This window comes from Cydia strobilella, chromosome 2 (assembly GCF_947568885.1).
Source record: "Cydia strobilella chromosome 2, ilCydStro3.1, whole genome shotgun sequence".
Taxonomy (NCBI): Eukaryota; Metazoa; Arthropoda; class Insecta; order Lepidoptera; family Tortricidae; genus Cydia; species Cydia strobilella.
The window spans coordinates 23,662,206-23,686,336 of NC_086042.1; the positions used below are offsets into that span (position 1 = coordinate 23,662,206).

At 38.0% G+C, this 24,131-nt stretch overlaps 2 protein-coding genes across 5 annotated transcripts; one reads left to right on the forward strand and one right to left on the reverse strand.

The window, feature by feature from the left end:
* Positions 1 to 1,719: 1,719 nt before the first annotated feature.
* Positions 1,720 to 5,079, forward strand: LOC134754253 (checkpoint protein HUS1). Of its 2 annotated transcripts, XM_063690457.1 has the most exons (6): positions 1,721 to 1,905; positions 1,993 to 2,199; positions 2,325 to 2,425; positions 3,251 to 3,361; positions 3,974 to 4,151; positions 4,739 to 5,079. In XM_063690457.1, the coding sequence occupies exons 1-6, from the start codon at positions 1,854 to 1,856 to the stop codon at positions 4,966 to 4,968; spliced, it is 879 nt and encodes a 292-aa protein (XP_063546527.1). In that variant the 5' UTR covers positions 1,721 to 1,853; the 3' UTR covers positions 4,969 to 5,079. The 2 variants fall into 2 exon arrangements, with proteins under 2 accessions (XP_063546536.1, XP_063546527.1); XM_063690466.1 differs by lacking the exon at positions 2,325 to 2,425 and having other exon boundaries at positions 1,720 to 1,905; positions 1,993 to 2,150.
* On the reverse strand, positions 5,076 to 22,977 carry LOC134753865 (nuclear pore glycoprotein p62). 3 transcript variants are annotated; one of them, XR_010128850.1, is made up of 17 exons: positions 22,716 to 22,977; positions 22,140 to 22,196; positions 21,293 to 21,352; positions 19,760 to 19,876; positions 19,096 to 19,223; positions 18,439 to 18,511; positions 17,788 to 17,882; positions 16,278 to 16,356; positions 15,728 to 15,886; positions 14,309 to 14,917; positions 13,782 to 13,868; positions 12,411 to 12,492; positions 11,301 to 11,469; positions 10,593 to 10,765; positions 9,455 to 9,566; positions 5,293 to 5,625; positions 5,076 to 5,240 (listed from the first exon to the last, which is right to left on the reverse strand). XR_010128850.1 is itself a non-coding variant. In XM_063689824.1 (16 exons), exons 1-16 carry the CDS (start codon positions 22,780 to 22,782, stop codon positions 5,467 to 5,469), a joined length of 2,226 nt encoding a protein of 741 aa, XP_063545894.1. In that variant the 5' UTR covers positions 22,783 to 22,977; the 3' UTR covers positions 5,076 to 5,466. The 3 variants fall into 3 exon arrangements, 2 of the variants coding, with proteins under 2 accessions (XP_063545894.1, XP_063545903.1); XM_063689824.1 differs by having other exon boundaries at positions 5,076 to 5,625; XM_063689833.1 differs by lacking the exon at positions 21,293 to 21,352 and having other exon boundaries at positions 5,076 to 5,625.
* Between the last annotated feature and the right edge of the window lie 1,154 nt (positions 22,978 to 24,131).

The window sequence follows — 24,131 nt, forward strand, 5'->3', positions numbered from 1 at the left end:
ACTGCTCCAGGGAAGTTCTGCCACCCGATAGATGAAAAGGGCCCTCTACCTCTATCGTGCTTTAGCCGGCCGTCCGTCCCGTTAAAGTCCACTGACACCTCTGTACTCTCAGCCCCAACACCGGTGTTGCTTTTGAGCCATCATAGATGTTGTTTTTTGTGAGGACCCATTTTGTGAGGGCGAGGTCATCGTCTGCTCATGCTGGCAATAAAATTTTATTTAGGCTCTCAATAGGCCTTACGCCGCGCCGTTCCGGTTGCTGCCTCTGCGTGCGTCCCATGACACGGGCAAAAGCAGCAACCTCTCGTTGTAAGTGTCAAAAAGGCCTCTACGTGTTGGCTTCGGCTCCGCGCAAGCCTCCTAAGTGGCCAGAACCATTGTACGGCGATGGGTGAAAGCATTAATATAATTTAATTTTTTCATGTTTTTTTACCAAGTTCTGCTGTATAATTCACGTTTAGACTGCAGTTTTCTATGCTTCTGTTAAAGGTATCGAGGATCTCATGATGACTGACGCTCCAATAGAATAGTTTTGCTATTTCACGCTCAACAATTATAACGCCTTTAACTTCACATTTATATATCCAACGATTTTGTTTATTATTGTAACCAGGGTGCGTACTTGCGTAGCCCACATAGCCTATCGTTTACGATCCGTAGCGAACGAAACGCAGCTTCACTGTCGCACTAATGAGGGCTAACGCGTATGAATTCGCCGCTAGGGGCGCTAGTGTAGATGGTGGTCTTTTCCATAGTTCGAAATGTCAAATGTCACTTGTCACTTCAATGAATGACAGCTGTTCTTTAGGCTTTTGGACCACCATCAACAGAGGCGCCAACTGGTGAGCAAAAAAACGATAGCCCTCATTAGAGTAATCTATAACTTGTCGTTTTAAAATGAGAGCGAGAGCGTAACAACGTTTGCAATGTATGGAAAACCGAGCTTGCTGCGGACTTTTAAGGTCGCAGCTATAAGTGAGAGCTAAGGAAGAAATATAGTGACCGGACCACGGTCGCTGTCCGGTACGACTGTCTGTTATAGCTTTTACTTTGTGTTTGCCTTTTTCAGGGTGCCGTACCCAAAAGGTGAAAACAGGACCCTATTACTAAGACTCCTCTGTCCGTCTGTCTGTCTGACACCAGGCTGTGTCTCATGAATCGTGATAGCTAATAGCCAGTTGAAATTTTCACAGATGATGTATTTCTGTTCCCGCTATAACATAACAACAAATACTAAAAAGTACGGAACCCTTGGTGGGCGAGTCCGACTCGCACTTGTCCGGTTTTTTACTACTAACGCCATCTGTTAGAAAAATTAAGAATTAACATACGGTACGAAGAACCCGTTAAATAAATAAATAATCTTTATTTACTTGAAACCTAATACATTATGTAAGCCTTAGACTAAATTACAAAATAAAACTTATATTAGGTTTGTAACAGTTTCATTTGGATTCTCTGTTTCCTGAACTAGGACAAAGCCTGTGACTCAGGATTCAGTGATTCATCCGTGAATGCGAGTGTGGAGTGGGAGTCGCAGATCTGCGAAATAGACTCCACACTCGCGTTCACGGCTTCGCGCCGCGGATTCATGCACGAGTGTGGAGGGACCTTTTTATTGTTCATCACAAGTGTGATGAAAAACATTTTTATTGTTTATGGTATTATTGGGGGGATTTACTCTTTTTAATATGGCAGCTGCCAACAAATGTCATTGAAAATGCATTGCTTTCGTGCTTTCGTGTTTACCGTGCAGTCTTTTGGCGCCAAAGTAAATAAAAACAACAGTAGAGCTGTCTGCATTTATTTAACTTTAAATATTGGATTTTACTTATAGTTGACGTGTAAGAAAAATGAAGTTTCGAGCAGTGATGGTAGATGCTGGTCCAATGCGAGAATTTACAAGTAAACATGTGTCCATGTTTGAATTTACCGATGTTTGATTAGTGTAATCAGTGTTTTGATATCCACTAAGGTTTACTCATTTTTCAGATATAGTTAGCACAATATCAAAGCTTTCTAAGGAATGTGTTGCGAGAATAGCCGATGATCAACTTTATTTCATCGTCAGCGATGAAAATAGTGGCCCCGCGCCACCGATATTATGGTGTGAAATTCCACAAGCTATGTTTTTTTCTGAATACCAAATGGTGGGTTTAGATGAAGATCACAAGGATATATACTTAGAATTTACTTCTGGTAAATATTCAAAGCTAAATAGCTAAGTAGTTATTCTGACTTAATCTATCAGTGTAGATAATCAAGAGAAAAAATATTTTGTGCTTTGGTAGCTTGTTTTTATGTAACAGATGATTTGTTTCCAGCGAATTTAGCAAGGTCTCTGCTAACCTTAAAAAGTGCAAAGAGTTTAAAAATGAAACTGACAAAGAAGCAATGCCCATGCCTTACATTAGAAATTGAAGTGGTATGTATAAGGTTAGCACCAATAAATATTTCTGGTTGGTTTAGGCAAAATATTATTACCGCTTACAAGTTAGTGTGATTTACTACATAGTATAAAACAAAGTCGCTTTCCGCTGTCTGTCCGTCCCGTCTGTCCCTATGTATGCTTAGGTCTTTAAAACTACGGTTACGGTTTTTTTAATAGAGTGATTCAAGAGAAAGGTTTATATGTATAATTTGTAAAGGTTTTGTGTAAATTAATTGAACTATCCATGCGGAGCCGTGGCGGGTCGTATAATTTTATAAATGTGAAAGTAACTGTCTACGCATTAGCTTTTCACGCTTAAACAGCTGAACAGATTTAGACAACATTTTGTATGGAGAGACAAGAAGAGCCGGTTTCCGAAATACGGCCCATGAGCCTGCCAATTCTGCCCACGAAAAAGTATCTTAATTTCATAAAATCCATCCCTTGAAAAGAAAGTGGGAGCTGGCTGTGGCTCTTAGGTCAAAAAACTTGGGAGACCCCTGTATTACACTATCATAGTATACCATTCTAAATTTATTTAAAACTACTCTTAATTAAAAAACATCTAAATAAGGCTCCCGCGGCATTGTGCCAAAGATGCTGGCAGCATTCCCTCGCTGAATGGCAATACTTATGCGCTGTGAGAGAAAGCTCTCTGGTCACCGGTTGCGTCGACGAGCTTTTTGCTTAGTTCTTTAAAAAGAACTTGTGCGCTTGGACCCCACAACCCCAATGTCTCGACACTAAATGCCACAAAGTGGTATTGTGGGCCCGAGGTCTCGGTACTTTGCGAACGTTAATTCTGAATTTATATTTTAGTCATCATCAACATCACAGCAGACGCGCCAAGTCACACACGACATACCTGTCAAGGTTATCCCAAGGAACTCGTGGTCAGATTTCCAAGAACCAAAGATACCCAAACCAGATGTAAGTTGGCATTGGCACTTTACCTACTCTTAGTAAACTTGATTGTATCTATCAGGAGCGAAGTCCATTCCTTAGCAGTTTGTACAGTCGCTATCAGATATATCGGAGGCTAAGATGCTTACAGATATCTGAACATGCCTCTAAGGTGTTAGCTCCGATATAGGTGTATGTACTAGGAATGGATGTTTCACTCATTCATTTCATTTCCTTTTCATTTTAGAATTTGATAATATGCTACTTATTTGTATGATTTGATGTACATATATATTTTTAAAACAAATTTCTATAAAGCAAAGTACCACCTGTATGTAATTACATAAATTATATAGTAATTAAAATTGTATTTTTTCTTATTTAAGCGTAATGCATGTTAATTATAAGATGTAATGTTTTGAAAAGATGTTTCCCGCCGAGTTTGTTGCGGTACCATATTGGGATACCCTCCTCCGATTGAGGGGGGATTTAAATCTTCTCGAGGCAGAGGTGTAGGGTTAGAGCCGGCGTAGCTTTATTTGACGTTCATAAGCGCATTGTAATACGCCTACATGAATAATAAACTATCTTTATCTTAAACTTATCTGTTGCCAAACTTCAGTTCACGAATTCTTTCAGATATCAATAGAACTGCCAGCACTCAAGCAGCTACGAACCACGATAGACCGCATGAGGACTATGGCTGCTGAAGTGATGATCCGAGCCTCCGCTGAGGGACAACTAACATTGCAGATTAAGACAGATACTAGCAAAGTGTCCACTAGATTCAAGGACTTGAGGGTGGAGGTGTTTGAGGGTTTGTATTACAGTAGCCAAAGTGGCAATAGTTATTTGTTTTACAAGGGGGCCAAGTTTTTGTTTAACCTCTCGTGCTAAGATTGATACCCGAAAGATTCTAAAAGTGGAATCTTGAGCATTGCAAGGACTGGACAAACTGCTCCAAAGTGAAACACCATACCAACACGAAGAAAATACTTTTTTTTTTTTTTATGAAATAGGAGGCAAACGAGCAGACGGATCACCTGATGGTAAGCGATTACCGCCGCCCATGGACACCCGCAACACCAGAGGGGTTGTAAGTGCGTTGCCGGCCTTTAAGATGGGAATACGCTCTTTTCTTGAAGGTTTGAAGGTCATATTGGTCCGGAAATACTTTAATTCATTCATTACAAATGAAATCCTTGAATGAATGTTATAAAATATTTATCATTCAAAATTATCATTTATTTAAAAAATTATTTTACCAGCCAACATGAGGAAACAACTTAAAATTTGCATCAGGTTACTTTGCTACAATTTTGGATGAAATTAAAATGTATGTCAGTGCAAGTCAGTGTAAGGAAATGAATGAAAATAGTATGTAGGTATTTTTTTCTATTTTAGGTCCCATAGAGCACTCCGACTCTGAAACAGAAACGCAGGCAAACGAAGACATGTCCCACATCTGCTTTTGCCGTGTAGATGCTAAGAAATTATCCATGTTCCTGAGTGCCGATCAAATCTCACATAACAGGACCGTGTGCAGTATAGTCCATAAGAGATTAGTAATTTTATGTTTGCAGACAGAAGAAAATGTCAAGTTGCAGTGCTTTATTACTGGTATTGTATTCTAATAGGTTAAACTTTTGACCTGACTGAAAAAAGGTAATGTTTTAAACAACGCGACTGGCCGTGGGACCCTTACTAAATGTTTGTTATTATTCTAAAATAAAACATCAAGACATTGCAAATTCTTTTATTTTTGTATAACAATGATGGACAATTTTCTTGCATTTTCAGTAATACAATTATGAATCTCCCGTTCTCCAATATGCAGAAAAGATTTTAATTTGAAATGCACTGGTTGTCGTTTCCAGAAAAAAAAAGGATAATGGCAGATGTTGTACTGATAGTTACAACAAACTGCAGGAATCGGTTCTGACTGATTGCAAAATAACGTTTTGTTGCAGTCAACTGCATCACATCTGTATTTGCAGTTTGCATCGATTATATTTGCTAGGTACGCTCCATACTACATTTAAAATACGCTCGTTATTTTTGTCTTTTTTTTGTCAGTACTAAACTTAAGTTTTTATTTTAATAGAAAGCCTAACAACAAAGCATTAATTAATTTAGTTATAAGCTAGATGAAACGATCTTTCGTTGTCCCGCCTCAGTGTGTCGTGAGTGGCTTTCAGCTGGTCCAGTTTTGTCGATATCTGAGCGATAGAGTTGTCTATCCATTGCATTGACGACATGTGTGCGTTTAGAATGCGCCCTATTTGACCGATCTGAAATCAAACAATTGATGGTTAATTATCTCTTCAGCAGACCAATGTTACATATTTTAGTTGCTTGATAGGTAATGTCTTGCCTTGTTGGTGTGAAATGCCTCGTGGCTGAAGGTAAATTAATCGATCATACAGGCGCGGATCCACCGTTGTGGGCAAGATGGGCATGCCCACAACCTTTTTTACACTTTCACGGTATATTGAGATCGATAGGCCTTCATAAAATAAAAAATAAAAACAATGAATCGTGCGTGATTCGGAACGCAGCAAAGAGCCATAGACAAAAATGGTGATACTTTTTGTCACATTTTTACAACATATTATCTGTTTCTTTTTGGCGCATGAATATGTATTAGAAAAAAAGAGATGACTACTGGTTGGAAGCGCGCACTCGCGCAGACCATAGACAATAGACAGATCTACTAATTTAAAAGCAAGAGTGTATTGAGTTGTATGCATGCACATGTAGATTCCCGCCAAAATGCCAAAAGTTCCGAGGCAAGCCGCCATTCTTGAAAAGTTTTTTGTTAATGTCAGTCAGGGTAAAATAGCTGTGATAGTGTGATTGTTGTTTCGACACAATGGTAAGTTATTTTAATGAAATTATTGCTATTTTACCGCTCTAATGCAATGCCCTACTCTATATATCATTTGTAACTTTATTTTAACTTTGTTTTTTGGTCATTTCGGCCAGGGTTTACCTAAACAATCAGAGCAATTTATCGCTCTGATTGAAATATGTATATTACTTTTATAATAAAACAAAGTTACAAATTATCCAATAAAATATTCATTACCTACATTGTTTATCGATTTATTATTTGTACCTATGATATTTCGTGTTGTGTGTGATTTGTTTTCTTGAGGGGGTTTTTTGGCGTCTTCTAGTCAATGACTAAGTAAATATCTTGAAAATTAAATCCTACAACTACTCACGCAGCTGTGCAATAGGTATATATTTATGGGGCATATCATGCTATCTCGACTGAACATTTAGATTTAAAAATTTTAATTGGGTAGATTCTTTATGTACCTAGTCAAATATAAAATAATTTACCTACATATTTAGTGGTCGATTGAGTAGTAATGGAATACCTCATACTATAGGGAAATAAGTCAGCTAAGCGTAACTACGTTTACTAAGTATTAGGTTCAAGGGAGTTTAAAAATGATTCATAATACATATGTATTATTAGTAATTTTCAAACTTTACCATACTATATATTAAGTAAGGAAACTGGTATATGTAGTACTCTATGCTTACTTATTTCTCTAAGATTTGTACCCTAACATCAAAATGTTTTTACAAATATTAGCAACTCTCCCGGTTAGCGTTGCTACCGCAGAGAGATCTTTTTCTACTCTTCGCAGAGTAAAATCTTGGTTGCGGGCCTCAATGGCAGAGGAAAGGTTATCCGGGCTAGCTCTCCTGAATATACATAAAGATACGAACCTAGATATAGATCAAATAATCAACGTTTTCGCAAAAAAGAAACGTAAGCTTGAATTTGTAATTTAAGTATATACTTAAATAGCAAAATCAAACTTACGTTTGGGTGCTCCCACAGTTATACCTCGTTACCTCGCGCGTCCAATGATGATGCCTATGACAGTTCATTTTTGTATGGAACAGCTGTCAAGTAAAATGTTCGTACACTTTTTTGGAAGTATAGCACATTCGTTTATTTAGAAATGTACTAATTAACTAATAAAAATACGGTATAAACATAAAATATTTCTTATCTTAAGTTCTTAAGCCTATTCAAATTTGACTTTGGAAAGTAGGTCTTTACCTAAAACTGAGTCAAAGTGTAAGAATGTCCTATAATATTTAGTCATTTATTTACTTACGCAAAAGGCTAAAATGTAAAATTCTTACTTTTTCATAACCTCGATACGAATGACTCCCTGTACTACATAAGTATATAACAGATTGGCTCAAATAATTTTTTGCAAAAAATTATTGTAAACAAAGAGAGTGGTGCAAAACTGAATCATTGCAAATAAATATGTATGAAGCAGACCACTGATTAATTTTTGCACGTAGTATTTATTTCTGCAATAATTACTAGATTTAAGATTTGAGAGAATTGCTGTTTATTATAAGACGCGTTACAATAACAAAACAAATTAATAATAAAATTTTATAGGAATGTAAATAGGTATAGTGTTGTAGCACTATACCTATTTACATAAAAAAATCCTATATTTTTTTTTAAAGTTCCTACTTAAACCAACTTGTCTGAATTATATTGGTTAAAAAGGAGTAGTTATATTACTAATCATCAGTCATGATCATTATCTTTAATTTCTATTTAAGTAAAAAAATAAATAAACTAATTATCTATTTTTAGTTCATGTACGTATAATAACTTGATGGATGTCAAAGGATATTTATGAAGATCTTAGAAGGTTTGTTATGAAAAAAAAATTGACTAACCGACTACCCGCCAATCATACCTCTATGATTGGTGCAAAACATGGTAATAACTTTTTAAAGATAAAATTCAACATCCTATTTTCAAATTACTCAAAATGAGAAATAATTTACAGCAAACATAATTGCTTACCAAATTCGTATACCTACATTTAAGATTCATTTCAAAGTAGAGTAGAATGCGGTTCGGTTTAGCATCTAACTGTAAATAAAGTTATTTAATGTAAAATGTATACTAGCGTTTAATTTAATTTGATATCATTTGAAGTAGCCGAAATTTCATCAAATCGGTTCAGTAGTTGTAAATTAAGTCTCGCCTGGTGCATGTCACTTGCTGGTCACACTACAATTTCCGAGACACCGTCAAGACACCGCCCAGTTTAGTGTCCCTATTGGCTTACTAGCTGTGGCTAGTATAGGAAACAAAAAAAAAGATTGATTGAAATTGATTTGGAATTTAATCAAAACTGACTATTTAATTGGACGAAATCAGCTCAGAATTAATTCAAAGCCAAAGTCCTGATGCGCAGGAAAAAGGAAATAGGTAATCAAATTCAAAAGTCATTCATGACTCATAATTGCTTTATGAGCGAACTTAGAGTCGCACTTGGCCGATTTTCGGTTTTCGGGTGGCTGTGACCACAACCTTTTTTGAGGGCTGGATCCGCGCCTGCGATCATAGCGCATTTTAAAATTTTTGTACATTTACATTTTGCACAGTACTATTTTTTCCACATTTTCCTTCCTAAATCAATTTAAAAAAAAAAAAAAAAATTGTTTTGGGATGTTTAATTTGAGCTCTTTCAAACGATCCCACTTCACCTCGTAAATAGACTTTGAAATTTGCCCCCTTTTTATATTGGTCATTATTCTTTAATTAATAAAAAAAAAATACTTGAAGTGTTTGGGTTAGCGTTGTTCATGACTATTTCAAGTTGATAGCTTAAGTAGTTCTTGAGATATTTAGCGATGTGACAGACGTGCGGGCAGAGTCGCACCATAAGGGGTCCCTTTTTCCTTTTGTACCTTTTTGGTACGGAACCCTAAAAATGGAAAATTCAGGTCACTTTCCGTGAAAATGTGCTCAAATATGAACATTACACGGGGCATGTCATGACTTTGCATCGGTCTTAAGTATCTTAAGAGCTCGAGGGAGAGGAGTGTTAGGGTCGGCAATGCGCATGTAACTCCTCTGGAGTTGCAGGCGTACATAGGCTATTGAGACTACTTAACATCAGGCGGGCCGTATGCTTGTTTGCCACCGACGTAGTATAAAAAAAAATATTTTTGGCCTCAATGGCGCTAGGCTCCACAGTAGTGCTCATAGCCAAAAGACATTAAAGGCCTTTAAAATGGCCTGTGAGATGACTGAACTGAACTTATGTTACTTACTGGATCATTACTATCTTGGCTTCTATTGGTCTCGTTGAGGTGTTCAATAACTTCCTTCAAGTCTTGCGACATTGTCTTCAGCTGCGAGTCTAGGTTTTCGGCTAAGTTGTACCTGTAAAAATGATTTATAATAAGTTTGGTCTTGCAGGTAATATCCAAATCGATTTAACTATCAAGGGTAGGCAAGCTCGTATAAAATTTTACGTAATAGACATAAGTACATATCGTATCCCTACTAATATTATAAATGCGGAAGTCTGCTTGTTGCCACTTCACGCTTAAACCGTTGAACCGATGATTTTGAGGCCCGGGAAGGACATAGGATAGCCTTCATCAATTACTATCATTATTCCACTTAGACCAAGTCGCGGGCAGAAGCTAGTATAATTTATAAAGCCATTCTTGAGCTGTCTAAGATTGCTAGTGGAGTCTACAGCAAACTGCCGAACTGCCTTTTTTTTCTTAGTCTAATAGTGGTACACTGCTGTGCAAAGGCCTCTCCCCTTAATCTCCACAACTCCCGTTGTTGTGATTTTTCCAGTCAGTTATCGAGGAAGGAAGTTAGCGTTAAAGATGATTCCTGATTCCTCAAATGGAATTGTAGTTAGTAATTCGGCTGTTAGATTACAAAGTAATTTGGGAATCGGTAATTCGATTCCAAAAGTAATTTAGAGTAATCATGGAATCAATTACGAAATGCCCATCTCTGCCGTCTAAGCCGTCCCACCATTCCGTGTATTGTGAAAAAACTGGGCAAATGCGAGTCGTACTCGCGCACGAAGGGTTCCCGTACCAGTATCTATAAAAACGGCAAAAAAATCAAGTTTGTTGTATGGGAGCCCCCCTGAAATATTTATTTTATTCTGTTTTTAGTATTTGTTGTTATAGCGGCAACAGAAATACATCATCTGTGAAAATTTCAACTCTAGCTATCACGGTTCATGAGATACAGCCTGGTGACCAACGGACAGACAGACAGCAGAGTCTTAGTTATAGGGTCCCGTTTTTACCCTTTGGGTACGGAACCCTAAAAAGGCAGTATTTTCTCATACGCTTAGAATTAAAAAGATGCTAAGAAGATGACACTCTCAAAACGTTGGAAACAATGGAAACCTTCTGCATTTAAATGTTTACTCACATCTGCTCCCTCTCAGGATCTCGCGCCCTGTCTCCGGACTCGAGCAGCTGTTTCTCGAGCGGCGCGAGCAAGTCCTCGAGCTCCTTCTGTTGCGCCAGCACGAAGTCGAGCTCCAACTCGAGACTTTGCTGCTCGTTCTTCACGGCTTGCACTGTGTCGTTTACTTCTACTATCTGTTACGTAACGTAAAAAAATAATAAAGCTCTGGTTTCATAGGAATGCGGTGTCATATAGCGGACGCAAAAAGACGGCCGTCTGTACGGTGACGACATGTGAAAAGTTCCACGGCGTCATAACACACCGTCAGCCACCAACGTCAAACGAAACGCACCCAGGAGAGAAAATGGACGACCTTGATTTAGTTTTAATAATTTACTTGGAGGATGAACGAGGAAAATAATCGTAGTGCGGAAGATCATTTATTCAAATCTCGTGGTACAGAAGGTCTCGTGGTGCATTTGAGATTTTAGTACAAATGGCTTCACCGCTATCAAATAAAATGTTCACGAAACTATCGACACCGTCAAGACGGCCGGCCGTCATGCAAATGGCGGCACCACTTTTTGACGTTACGGTGTCAACAACGGCCTCTAGGACACCGCGCCATTTGGTTTATATAGACAAGACAACGTTCTAGTTCAACGTACTTGTTGTTGATCAGCCGTGGCAATAAGCCTGGACAAAGCTAAAGGGACACATAAAACGTACCTTTTCTCCATTAGCAATAAGTAGCCGGTCCCACGCGTTGATCTGCGTGGCCTGGTTGATGAACGTCTTCTCCTGTTCCTCAAGTTCTAACGTCCACTTGTTGATGTTCTCTTCGAGCTGCGCGAAGGTGATCGAGGTGATTGGCTGAGGCGGCGCGGCTGCTGTGGTCCTGGGAAGTAAATAATAATGTAATATATTTTGGCAGATTAGTCCCACTGTTGGGTAAAGGTTTCCCCTCCTTTTAAAACGACCCTACAAATTTTCGTTCTCTGCCAAGTGCCAGTCGCTTTCGCAAAGGGCATATGACTAGAGGCTCTGTGAGCTGTAGACCTCGCGAACCCCCATGGCTCCGCCATTTTGAAAAAAATCCAATAACTGAATCGACAAATAAATTCTATATAATTATCGAATCTGCTCAACAAATTTCACCAGAATCGGTTGACAAATGCGACATGTAGAGAACATCCGGACATACGAAATAATTTTTTACGCTCTCGCTCGGTCAATACTCATTCAGTTGATTTCTGTTTCCCTTTTGTAAAATATATTACACGAAAGCCATGAGAAATCACATTATTGTCAGCTGTGAAATGATCCACAAGTCATTGGTTCATTTTACCTACACAAAAGCAATCTTTAAAGCCCATACAGCGGAATTTGGTATAAGAATAGCTGTTAGGTATACGGAACTTTCCTAGTATGTTTCTTTTCAAATATGTTACTTATAACCAAAGAGGATATAATACTCGTAAGATAGACCGGTACTGTCATAGTAAATTTTGTAACCACTGTAAATTCACTGCCATCTATCGAAATACTTTAAAACTAAAACTGAAGATTTATAAAAATATGTTAAAATGTATTTAAATATGGATGATTTTTTTATTTGCATTAATTATTTTTATATGATTTTGACCCATATTCTTTAACGAATATGCGTTAAAATTATAAATAACAAACGAAACCGTCAACGCCCTCTATACGAGAGTAGGCCAAAGCTAGTGGCGCCATCTGATCGAGAATCAAATTTTCGTGATTTTCGAGGCACGTTTTTTCCTTAGACTGTATCTATCTATTACGGAGTTATATCTATCTTTGCTTATAACTTACGTTACAGGGAGTAGAGACGGCATGGTGGTGGCCGCGGTGGTTTTTCCTAAAGCTGTTATGCCGGACGGTGCTGTCGTGGATGCTAAAAATAAACAGAAAATACATATAAATATGGCTAATAAAATTAAAGTATAGTTACCTTGGCGTAGCAAATGTGCTGTATCTACTTAAGTGTCTATGTTTTTAGGGTTCCGTACCTTAAAAGGAAAAAACGGAACCCTTATAGGATCACTCGTGCGCCTGTCTCTCCGTCTGTCACAGCCTATTTTCTCCGAAACTACTGGACCAATTAAGTTGAAGTTTGGTATACATATGTATTTTAGTAACCCAAAGACGGACATGTAACGTAAACAAATGAATTTTAAACATGGGGGCCACTTTTGGGGGGTAAATGAGAAAATTAAAAAATAAAGTTTTTCAAACTATATCTCGTTATATATCAAATGAAAGAGCTCATTGTGAGAATCTCAAAAATATTTTTTTTATAATTTTAGGATAAACAATTTAGAAGTTATTCAAGAAAATAGGCAAAAAATGACATTCCCCCTTTATCTCCGAAACTACTGGGACTAAAATTTAAAATAAAATACACAAAATAGATCTTTACCTATAGATTACAGGAAAACTTATTAGAAATTGCAGTCAAGCGTGAGTCGGACTTAATTACTTAGTTTTTGATACGACCCGTACGGGTTTTTTAAAGACATATCCTCACGTTTCACATAAAAAATACATTGTGTAAATTGTGTAATGTACGGAACCCTTGGAACGCGAGTCCGACTCGCACTTGGCCGGTTTTTTTAGGGTTCCGTACCCAAAGGGTAAAAACGGGACCCTATTATTGTCCGTCTGTCTGTCACCAGGCTGTATCTCATGAACCGTGATAGCTAGACAGTTGAAATTTTCACAGATGAAGTATTTCTGTTGCCGCTATAACAAATACTAAAATGTACGGAATCCTCGGTGGGCGAGTCCGACTCGCACTTGTCCGGTTTTACTTGTTAATAATTAGTGTAGGAATAGAAATTTTATATAGGTAAAAAAATACTTGTAGACAAGGGATCAATCACAAAATTAGGCTTTATCGCCCGTTACTTTGGGTATGTCCAGAGATGTGAACCTAATTGTTGTGTATGATGCTAGTAAGCATTGTGTAATTTACATTATAAATTAATAACAATTTTATACAGACCCGAACTTTGAATGTCAGACGTGCGAAAAGATTTATTCGGTGTTATATTCAACTAGAATTTTGTAACATTTTTTACGATTTATCTATAAATTTTCATACGAAATTTCAAGTATTTGTCATCCCTGACAAGGTTTTTTTCTTAATTTTATTAGGACACTTGCCAGTTTGTTAGTACATACCCGCGGACGAAGGTTGTGTGCTGACTGCCGAGGTGAGACTGAATCCGCCAGCACTGGTTGTGGCTGGTTTGCCGAGCTGGAAGCTTGCTGGAAGCATTATGTTCATGTTACCCTTTGACCGCCAAAGACGTCAATTGACGCGCGCAGCTTACAGCCCAATAACAACTTCGTTCATGAATTAAAAACAAGACGATTTTTGATAAATATCACTAAACTCTTAACATCAAATTTGGAAAAAATAATGATATGTGAATAAATAAAATTTAAAGCCCAAATTTCTCATTTTGTTGACATATGCCTACAATTTATTCAAACAGAGTACATAGGTAAACGAAACGGAGCGTACGATAATGAGATTATGTTTAGTCAAAAATATTTTAATGGAACAAAATGTGGCTTTCCATTACAGAAGGGTCCTTATGCTTCAAGTGCAATAAGGAACTTTTTATCTGAAATTCTGATAGAATGGTCGTTATTGCACATGAAGCATAAGGACCCTTCTCTGATGGAAAGCCACAAATACTCACAAGCGGCAGTAGTCGCAGCAGTACTAGCAGGAGTTTTCCCAAAACCGAGTGCACTACTTGTAGCAGTCCCAAAACTGAGCCCAGTCGCTGCTGAAGTGGCCGCGGTCGACGTCGTCCCAAAACTGAGCCCGGCCGTCGTCGCGGCAGTCGGAGTCGCTCCAAAACCGAGGCTTGCCGTCGTTTGTGCTGTAGATGTCGCTCCAAAACTAAGCCCTGTTCCACTTGAGGCAGGCGTTGTTCCAAAACTTAGCCCCGTACCGGTCGAAGCCGGCGCTCCAAAACTAAGCCCAGTCGCTGGTGTAGAAGCTGGAGTTGCACCAAAACTGAGTCCAGTTCCTTGTGTCGATGCTGGTGTTGTTCCAAAACTGAGCCCAGTTCCTTGGGTAGAGGCAGTAGTCGTTCCAAAACTAAGCCCAGTGCCTGTTGACGCGGGTGTTGTTCCAAAACCAAGCCCAGTTGCTTGAGTAGGTGCTGGTGCGGCTCCAAAACTCAGTCCAGTTCCTTGAGTTGAAGGTGCTGCTCCGAAACTAAGGCCCGTTGCAGGAGTTGTAGCTGGGGTTGTACCGAAACCGAGGCTCGAAGCTTGGGTGGCTTGTGGCGCAGAGAAACCTGTTGATAAAGTGAAGAAGTGCAAGGTGCGGATTTGGATACTTGACAATTTAGTTCCAGAAGTTTGAAATTTGTACTAATGGTACTTACTATAAAATTACATACTTACTTTTGGTTATGACTTGTAGGTACAGGTCGGTTTACCGAGCTGGGTTGCGTTTTATAAAGCTAAAAGTTCGCTTTTGTTTCTGTTTCTAAGTTGTACACCCTATTCTTAGAGCCCCCGGCCAGCTCGGCCGAATTTCACTTTCGCATACAAACGGTATTTCGTTCTCATTTTAAAACTACGCGTTGGATTGTAATGAAACATTGCACATACAATGACATTAGGTATATCTAGGTCTGTAATTAGTTTATATAGCTCTAGTATATGTATAAAACAAACTAAATAGAGCAAAAACTAATTTTGTATGCAAAACCAAAAATTGCTGCATTTTTTTAACTATTGTATCTGAAGCTACATAAACTAATTACAGACCTAGATATACCTTATCCTATTGTAAGTACAAAGTTTCAGAGCAATCAAGCTAGTCGTTTTAAAATGAGAGCGTAACTACGTTTGTATGGAGAACTGAGCATGCCGGGTTGGCCACCAACCAAGCTATGGTGGGGAACAACAAGACATCTACTTTTTTGACGTGAATTTTTAGAAGTCGGCAGAAATAAAGTACGTTTAAAACAAGGGAACAAACTATAATAGCACTTTCTCTACTACTCCTACCGAAAGTTCCGACATTAAAACCATTATCATTTCTATAGTGTACTTGCTTTTAGAACGAGTAGGCTGGTAACAATTATTACACGACTCACCTAAACCGGTTCCAGGTTGTGTCGCAGCGGGTTTCCCGAAGCTGGACCCGAAGCTCAACCCCGTGGCCGCCCCCGATGCAGGCTGGGTCAGGTTGAGACCCTGCGCCGGAGTCGAGGTTTGGCCAAAGCCGAACCCAGGGGCAGTGGCTGGCTGTGGTGCTGTGAAAATATAATTTATGTAAATCATGTTTACAGATTGATGGTGTCATGAAAATATACACAAACATAGGAAGGTCAGTATCAAACATATTTTTGCGCTCAAATCGCAGCATTTCGTAATGTCAGATTTAATTATATTACATAATGAAATTTGACAAGTTAGCCTATCGAAGACGCTCTATCTAAGGTGTGTGGTTTCCAAATAGTGATGAAACAATAGTTAGAATTTTAATAAGAACCTACCAGTGTAATTAGACTTTTTTAGGATGTCCGAAAGTTAGGTATGAACTACTCTTGGGTAACATTCTGGCACTAAAAAAACTGACCATACCCGTTTAGGGTTTAGTTAGCTATTAGCATTAGGTATAGTACGAAAATATGATAGTATTACCGGCAGTAGTGGCAGCGAAGCCGCCGAAGCCACCGGCCGTCGTCGCGGCGCCGAAACTCGAAACCTGCGCAGTTGTCGCCTTTAACAAACAGAACATAAGTTTAAGATGGATTACAGTTTAAACATTACGTACAATGTATGCTTTTTCTCCCCTCTGGCCCTGTTTCATCGTCTGGCGACTGTCTTGGATCTTCTTAATTGTCGCTTCTAGTTATAGCTGAGGATTAAATAAATAAATATTATAGCACATTCTTACACAGATTGACTAAGTCCCACGGTAAGCCTAAGGAGGCTTGTGTTATGGGTACTCAGGCAACGATATATATAATATATAAATACTTAAATACATAGAAAACACCCATGACTCAGGAACAAATATCTGTGCTCATCACACAAATAAATGCCCTTACCGGGATTCGAACCCAGGACCATCGGCTTCACAGGCAGGGTCACTACCCACTAGGCCAAACCGGTCGTCAGGATTGGAATCATATATCTGAAAATCGCCGACCTGCTGGGCCGATGATACATATGCCTGTCATGGATCAATACATTCACCTTTCCAAAAGACGAAAAATCGTCCGGATCGGAGAGACGGCGTACAAAGATCATCTTCATAAAACGGACCGAGCTCGGTATTTGATCGATAGTTTGAGTTCATTGTACTATCGGGGACATTCGCGGTGAACCAGTTCAGATTTTTTTTACCTAGATCCTTACGAGCGAGCTAAACTCCGCCTCCCATAGAGATTACGATCCTCCCAATTACGACGCATTTAGGATTCTTTATCATAATAATGAAAAGGGTAAAATAAGGTAATGAGACAAACAATAGGTAGTAAGGACAGTTTATTAGTTGTTATTGTTTAGGCTAAGCTTCGCCTCCCCATAAAGATAATCAATTAGAATGCATTTTTGATTCCTTATTTTAGTTTGCAAATGCCGGCCGTCACACAGACAATGGACGGCAATAAATTTTACCTGAGCTAACCTTTTTTCAACACCCACATTTTAAGTGCCATGCTATTGGTCATCACTTTTATTTAATCGCATTCACCGCGAATGTCCCCGATTGTACGCCGGTGGTCAGTATGGTAATGAAACGCACCGTTTTACCATAGAGTAACTTATACTAGAGCGGTACTGTCATAGTAAATTTTGTAACCCCAGTAAATTCACTGCCATCTGTCGACACACTTTAAAACTAAAAATAAATATTTATAAAAATACGATAAAATGTATTTAAATATGGATAAATGTTTTTTTTTATTTGCATTAATTATTTTTATGATTTTGACCCATGTTCTTTCACTGATATGCGTTAAAATTGTTAAATAACAAACGAAACCGTCAACGCCATCTATACGGCAGTAAGCCAAAGCTAGTAACGCCCTCTGAACGAGAATCAAATTTTCTTGATTTACGAGGCACGTTTTTTCCTTAGACTGTATACATCTATTACGGAGTTATATCTATCTTTGGTTTTACTTTACAAGCAATGAATACTTACGGCGGGCTGAGGCGCGGAGAAGCCTGACGGGGGCGTAGCGAAGGCGAAGGCACTAGCAGGCTTGTTTGCGCTCGCCGGCGAGCCGAATGTTAACCCTGAATTCACAAACATACACGTCACCGTATTTTTCATTGAAATTGTAAACAAAAACGAAGGGCGGAGTTAAGTGGTTCAATTTTTTTTAGATTTATAATTGAGTCCAAACCACACTACTGAAACGATTTTGATGACATTTGGTATGTAGAAAGCTTAAGCTTCATAAATAGACTTAGGTACTTACAAATCCCCTTCAAAGTTAATATGTCTAGTATTCAGATTTAGGTCACGGAACAAATCTTAATCTAAACACCCATCTAAACTTTCACGATTTCTACACATTATTAAATTGTAAAACGGGACTTAATCGCGTATCTTTTCCGAGACCACGGGGACAACGCCGTCCTCGAAACGTCGGAGGTAAATGTTAAAACTTAAATAAGCGATTAAGTCCTGTTTTACAATTTAATAAAATCTAAATCTAAATAAATAAAAAACACAATGTCATATTTGGATAATCAACGACTATCATAGTATTCTTAGAGTAGGCTAAAAAAACCCACAAAAGACACGTATCTGGACCTTTCAGAATAGGCAGGAAATGGTTATTATTACCTTGGGGTTGCGCAGCTTGTCCTAAAGCGGGTGTCTGCGTGGCACCGCCGAACGGTGAACTTTGTGCTCCAGTCTGAATTATAAGAAAAAATACATGAACACCAATTGATCCTATCAGATGACCCCAAAGGGAATATTTCATGAATTTTAATCTTAAATAACATATTTTAAAATATTTAAATAACAACGGTTACACTCACGTGAATTATTTGTCGCTATTGGTGACATGTTTCAGTTCGGACCCATCGGGGGTCCTTCTTCAGGCTTGAGTGCTCGCGACGGCTGCACTCCTTGCACTGCGCCTAGAGCCTGACGAAGGACCCCCGATGGGTCCGAAACATGTCGCCAATAGCGACAAATAATTTACGTGAGTGTAACCGTCGTTATTTAAATATTTTTATATAACATGACATTAAAAAGCGATTTTGGAGAAACATATAAGTGAAATGGCAATTTCACTTATGGCAAAAAGTGAAAGAAAACAATCATAAATAAAATAAAAATATTTACACAAGAGACCGCTGCTATATGCAAATCCATGTTAACAATCTGAATGACAGGCATGGATGCTTAATTTCAGCAAAATACTCATCTGTTTTTGCATCTGTTAGACTAATTTTCCTCTTTGTTAAATTCGGTTAAAATTAAGATACGTGCCTGTGCAGGTTGGCCAAAGCCAGGGCTCCCAACAGTTTGGTTCGGCGGGGAAGAGAACCCACCAAAGCCTCCAAGAGGCTTGCTTGCTCCGAAGGCGGGTGCTGCGGTTGTTGTACTAGGAGAACCAACTGTAAACAAGAAATATTGTCACTTACAGCCTACACAAACGGTTTACTTGTTCCTTTTTCCTAAGAATATTAAAGTGTAAAACTCCTCATAGCCACAGAATCAATAATAGTACTACCGTACAGAAAGGAAACTTCCTACAAAACCGGACAGCACATATGGCACTATCCCTTTCGGCTATTTAGGGTTGTCAAAATTCAAGTCATTACCTTATCTGTGGTCATGCACGCAAAGGGACGTCAAATTGTGCTAATACTAGTTGTGCTAATGGTGTAATTACTCGGAGCAAAGAGGATATAATAATTACGGAGTTATATCTATCTTTGCTCGGAGCAATGCTGACCCGAAAGGAGCCGAGTATGGCCGAAGCGAGGAGTTTCGCACCCCTGTCGTAGCTCAATAAAAGTTAAGCTAAAATAAGTGACACATACAACAATATTGAGTCGGAATAAAAAAATTAAAGTTTATCTGCTGATGGCTAAAATATCCTAAAATGATATTTAAAATGATTAAAATGTGGTATGTGGAATGAGCTTACATAATGATGAAGTGGGAGCGGTAGTTTTAGCTGCTGATCCAAATGAAAATGAAGAGCTGGCCCCAAATGCTGGTGCATTGCTGGTCGGACTGTTGAAGCTGAATGCTGGTTTATTCTCTGAAATACAATTTACACAATACAACAATGATACAATAAGGATACAGGAGGACGGAATTAGCTGGCTAAATCCTCAGCCCGGCATACACACCAAAAGTATGGAAACAAAGCTTTGTTTACTACTCAATTAAGTTAATACAATATGACTGTAATGTAAATAAAAATTATATTTTTACTTCTCATGCTTGTAAAGTTCGCATTTGTCATGCGTAGACGACATAAAGTTGCTTATTATGTTCTAGAGCATAAAGTAAAATCATCTATTTCGACCCTTATTTGACTTAGCAATAAAGACCAAAATTTGCCAGACCTTCTGCCAGCCGGGGGCATGCAGCCCAGTGCCCCCGACCCGCCCGATTACAATTTTCTTTAGTCTTGAATAAATACGGTAAAATAACCTACAATATTGCATAGGTATTTTTGTATATTTTACTTACAATCGAAGTGAAAAGTAGAGTGTATAACTTAGGCATAATATCCGTTTTTATCCTCGAGTATCCTGGGATAAAAATGGATCCCTTTATGCCCTTGTACAATCTACTATTTTCATCTTTTTAGGGTTCCATACCCAAGGGGTAAAAACGGGACCCTATTACTAAGACTCCGTTGTCCGTCTGTCTGTCTGTCACCAGGCTGTATCTCATGAACCGTGATAGCTAGACAGTTGAAATTTTTACAGATGATGTATTTCTGTTGCCGCTATAACAACAAATACTAAAAAGTACGGAACCCTCGGTGAGCGAGTCCGACTCGCACTTGGCCGGTTTTTTTAAACTTATGGTGTACTTTTAATCTTTCGAGGTTGCATAATGTAAGTTTTTGGTTATCAATATAAAATATTAATAATAGAAAGTAGAAGCCTGAGATTTTAAGGCATGCAAACATGGTTTCCATACTTTTGGGTGTACATACATGCCATGCACAAAGGCTAATACTAATATAATAATACAGATATCTGTAACAAATGTGTGGTTCTTGGCAAAAAAGAAAGTTTGTCAAATGCCCTTATCATTTAAGGATAAGGAATCACTGAATTAGACCACAAAGTTTTGGTGTAACTTAATGTTAATGAGACTAGACTAGGACAAACATGTTGTACAGACTGCTCCATATAATAATATCCATTATATCCATTATAAGGACAATCTTACACAAATCAACCTAGTCACACAGTAAGCTCAGTGAGGCTTGTGTTGTGTTGACGATATATAAAACATGGGTGTATATAAATACTTATATACATAGAAACATCCATGCTTTCTAGCCAGGGGTGCTACCAACAAAAATGGGAGCCATAAAAAAATGTATATTGATTACAATGGATGATCCAACTAAAATATTGAATATGGTACTACACACACGCACTAAAAATAAAATGCACTAGTAGAAACTTGAATAATAACATGGTGGCGTTACCAGTAGTTGCTGCCACTCCAAAAGTGGGCTTTGCTGCATCACCACTACCAAAAGAAAAGCCTGCAACATTTCAATGTATAAACTGAAATAGATATCATACACTAAAAAAAAGCAAGTCCACTGGTGACCGAGGCGGGAATCGAACCCATGTCTTCAGCTTACGCGGCTAACATCCTGAACACTACACCACCCGGCCACGGCGGTACCCATCCCAAATTCTCTGGTGTATGCTAACTTTTAAGGGTATTTCATAAAAATAATTGTATTTGTTCCCTAATTTTAATGTATGTTTGAAATTACTGTGCTAATATTAATTTTACTTTCTAGACCTAAAAAATTAAAAGCATATTTGTCTTGGCAGGTTTTGGTTTGTGAGCAGCTTAAGGAAAAGATCTTCTATGTTTGCAAAAAATATCTGTGTCAAATTGGCAATTTTGTCTCTGGACGCTAAAAGTAAATTAATTGTAATATTGATACTTATGATTTATGAACATCTTATGATGTTCTGGTCTGTTGGCACAGAATAAATAATAGTACTGTGCAGAAAGGAAACCTACAAAACCGAAGTTTGACAGGGCTTCAGGGTCAAATCATGCTGTCCCTTTCGACTATTTAGGGTTGTCAAACTTTGAGTCATTATTTTATCTGTGGTCATGCATGCAAAGGGATGTCAAGTTGTGCCAACCCTAATAATTGCTCGGAACAATGCTGAACCAAACGGAGCCGAGTTTGCAAGAAGCGAGGAGTTTCGCACCCCTGCTATAATGGCTTATAATGGGAGAGCCTGACCTTTTTGTGTAAAATGTTTAATATAGGTGGCCAAGGAAATTGTAAAAGTATAACAAACCTGTGTTTGCTGATCCAAATACTGATTTGTTATCACTTGTTCCGCCAAACGAAAAACCTGAAAGCAACTTTGCATTAGATGATATTTGTTTTTTTATCACTTAAATACATAGAAAACATTAATAACTAAGGAATAAATCATTGTCATAAAGACACAAATCAATGCTGTTACTAGGATTCAAGCCCAGGGCCTCCTCATCCTGCTTCATAGGCCGGGGCCCAGTTCACTACCAACTAGATTAGTGAGTTGCTATTAGATGAATTTCATTAGCTCCAAGCATTAGGTATCTTGTAATCCCATTATACAAATTACCATTTCTTGAATTCTTTTTTGGACTTATTTTAATAGTAATAATTAAGAACAAACATTTAAGAACTGTACACTTTTATATTTTGATCTCGATCTAAGGCCGGATTATCAGGCTTAACTGTTTTAGGAAATAAAATGGTTTATTAGGTGTTTGGTGACAACACATTTAAGGTTATGTTCAAATGTTTGTGTATGGATTATTTCTGACAAAACACATTATTTACTAATGAAATGATAAATTGTATAATTTTGATCATTTGTTTTCACCTGTAGAAGGCGTAGCAGTGCCGAAGGTTCCTGCGGAAGTCGTGGTTGGTGATCCAAACAATGACATGATTTCGAACCGAGTTTAAATTTTAACACGAATATTTGATACGCGTTGTAATTAACAGTATATTTTCAATTAAGCTGTAGTGATTTTTGAGTATTACTTTAAAATATGCAAAAAACAGTCAAATTATTTTATTTCACAACTCTGTTTCTGTTAAAATAGTCAACGAATTCAGCGATACAGCGATTCTGGCGGTTGGTCAATTTGACAGTTGAGACAGTTGACTTGACGCATTCCTTTTTTTCGCTAAACCTTTTTTGAATAATGATTGATTGATTCTAGGTTATTGGCCAATTATAAATTGATGTAGATATTTGGTAGATATATAGTTGGCGAAACCAAATTGGCAGTAAATAAGAACAAAAAAAAAAACTATACTCATCCTTTTCTTTTGGGTTCTAGTACTAGTGTAAGACAAACATAGTATGATTCTCTCTGTCTATGCTTGAAATGAGACAGTACTTTGACAAACTATAGTAAAGCCTATAATACACAGTACTGATTTCGGTTTTGCAAGAGTCGCATTAGCAAATAATTGCATGTTTACATAGATTAGTATATGTTATTACTGTAATAGATAAGAAACTCTCGGACATTTCACGTTCACGTCTCTACTAGTGCTGCCTCTAGCGGTCCTGCTCTCAACTAATGAGACTATAGTAGAAAACACGCACACATGTACACACTACACACACACCCACACACACATGCGCATACTCGTGGGCTCTTTACCTGCAGGTAAGGTGAAGGGGGCGGAGTGCGCCTGCCGTGTAAGTGCGCCTACCCCTATATATCTATATAGACTATATAGATAGGCACACTTACACGGCAGGCGCACTTCGCCCCCTTCACCTTAACAATTTTATTATTGGAAACTGATTTATGTAGTAATCTTTGTCGTCCGTTGCACAGAAAATTACACAAATCAGTTTTAATTTTCAACAAATGAAAGAAAACTGACATTAGTTCAAGTATAATATATTATACAATATAAGTGATTATTTACACACGTTCCCAGTCACTAAGGCAGCGCATACTGTGTATACTATATTACTTTGCTAATCCTCGAAAAGTTAACGTGCTAGTCAATCAGTGGTCACCCGTTATACTTGCGCATTTTTACATGCAATTAATGTTCCCACCGCAAAAATAAGTACGCAAATAAATATTTTTGTATTAATTAATATGGATTTTCACAAAGTAACGCCTGATTCTATTCATTAAGGGGCTACTCGAGGTTTTCATCGATATTTGACAACTTTTGAATCATATCTCCTTCTACTTTTGGTTCTTCAATCTTTTATCTCCATTTTTGCCTACCGGACTTTGAAAGAAATGAATACTTATTTATT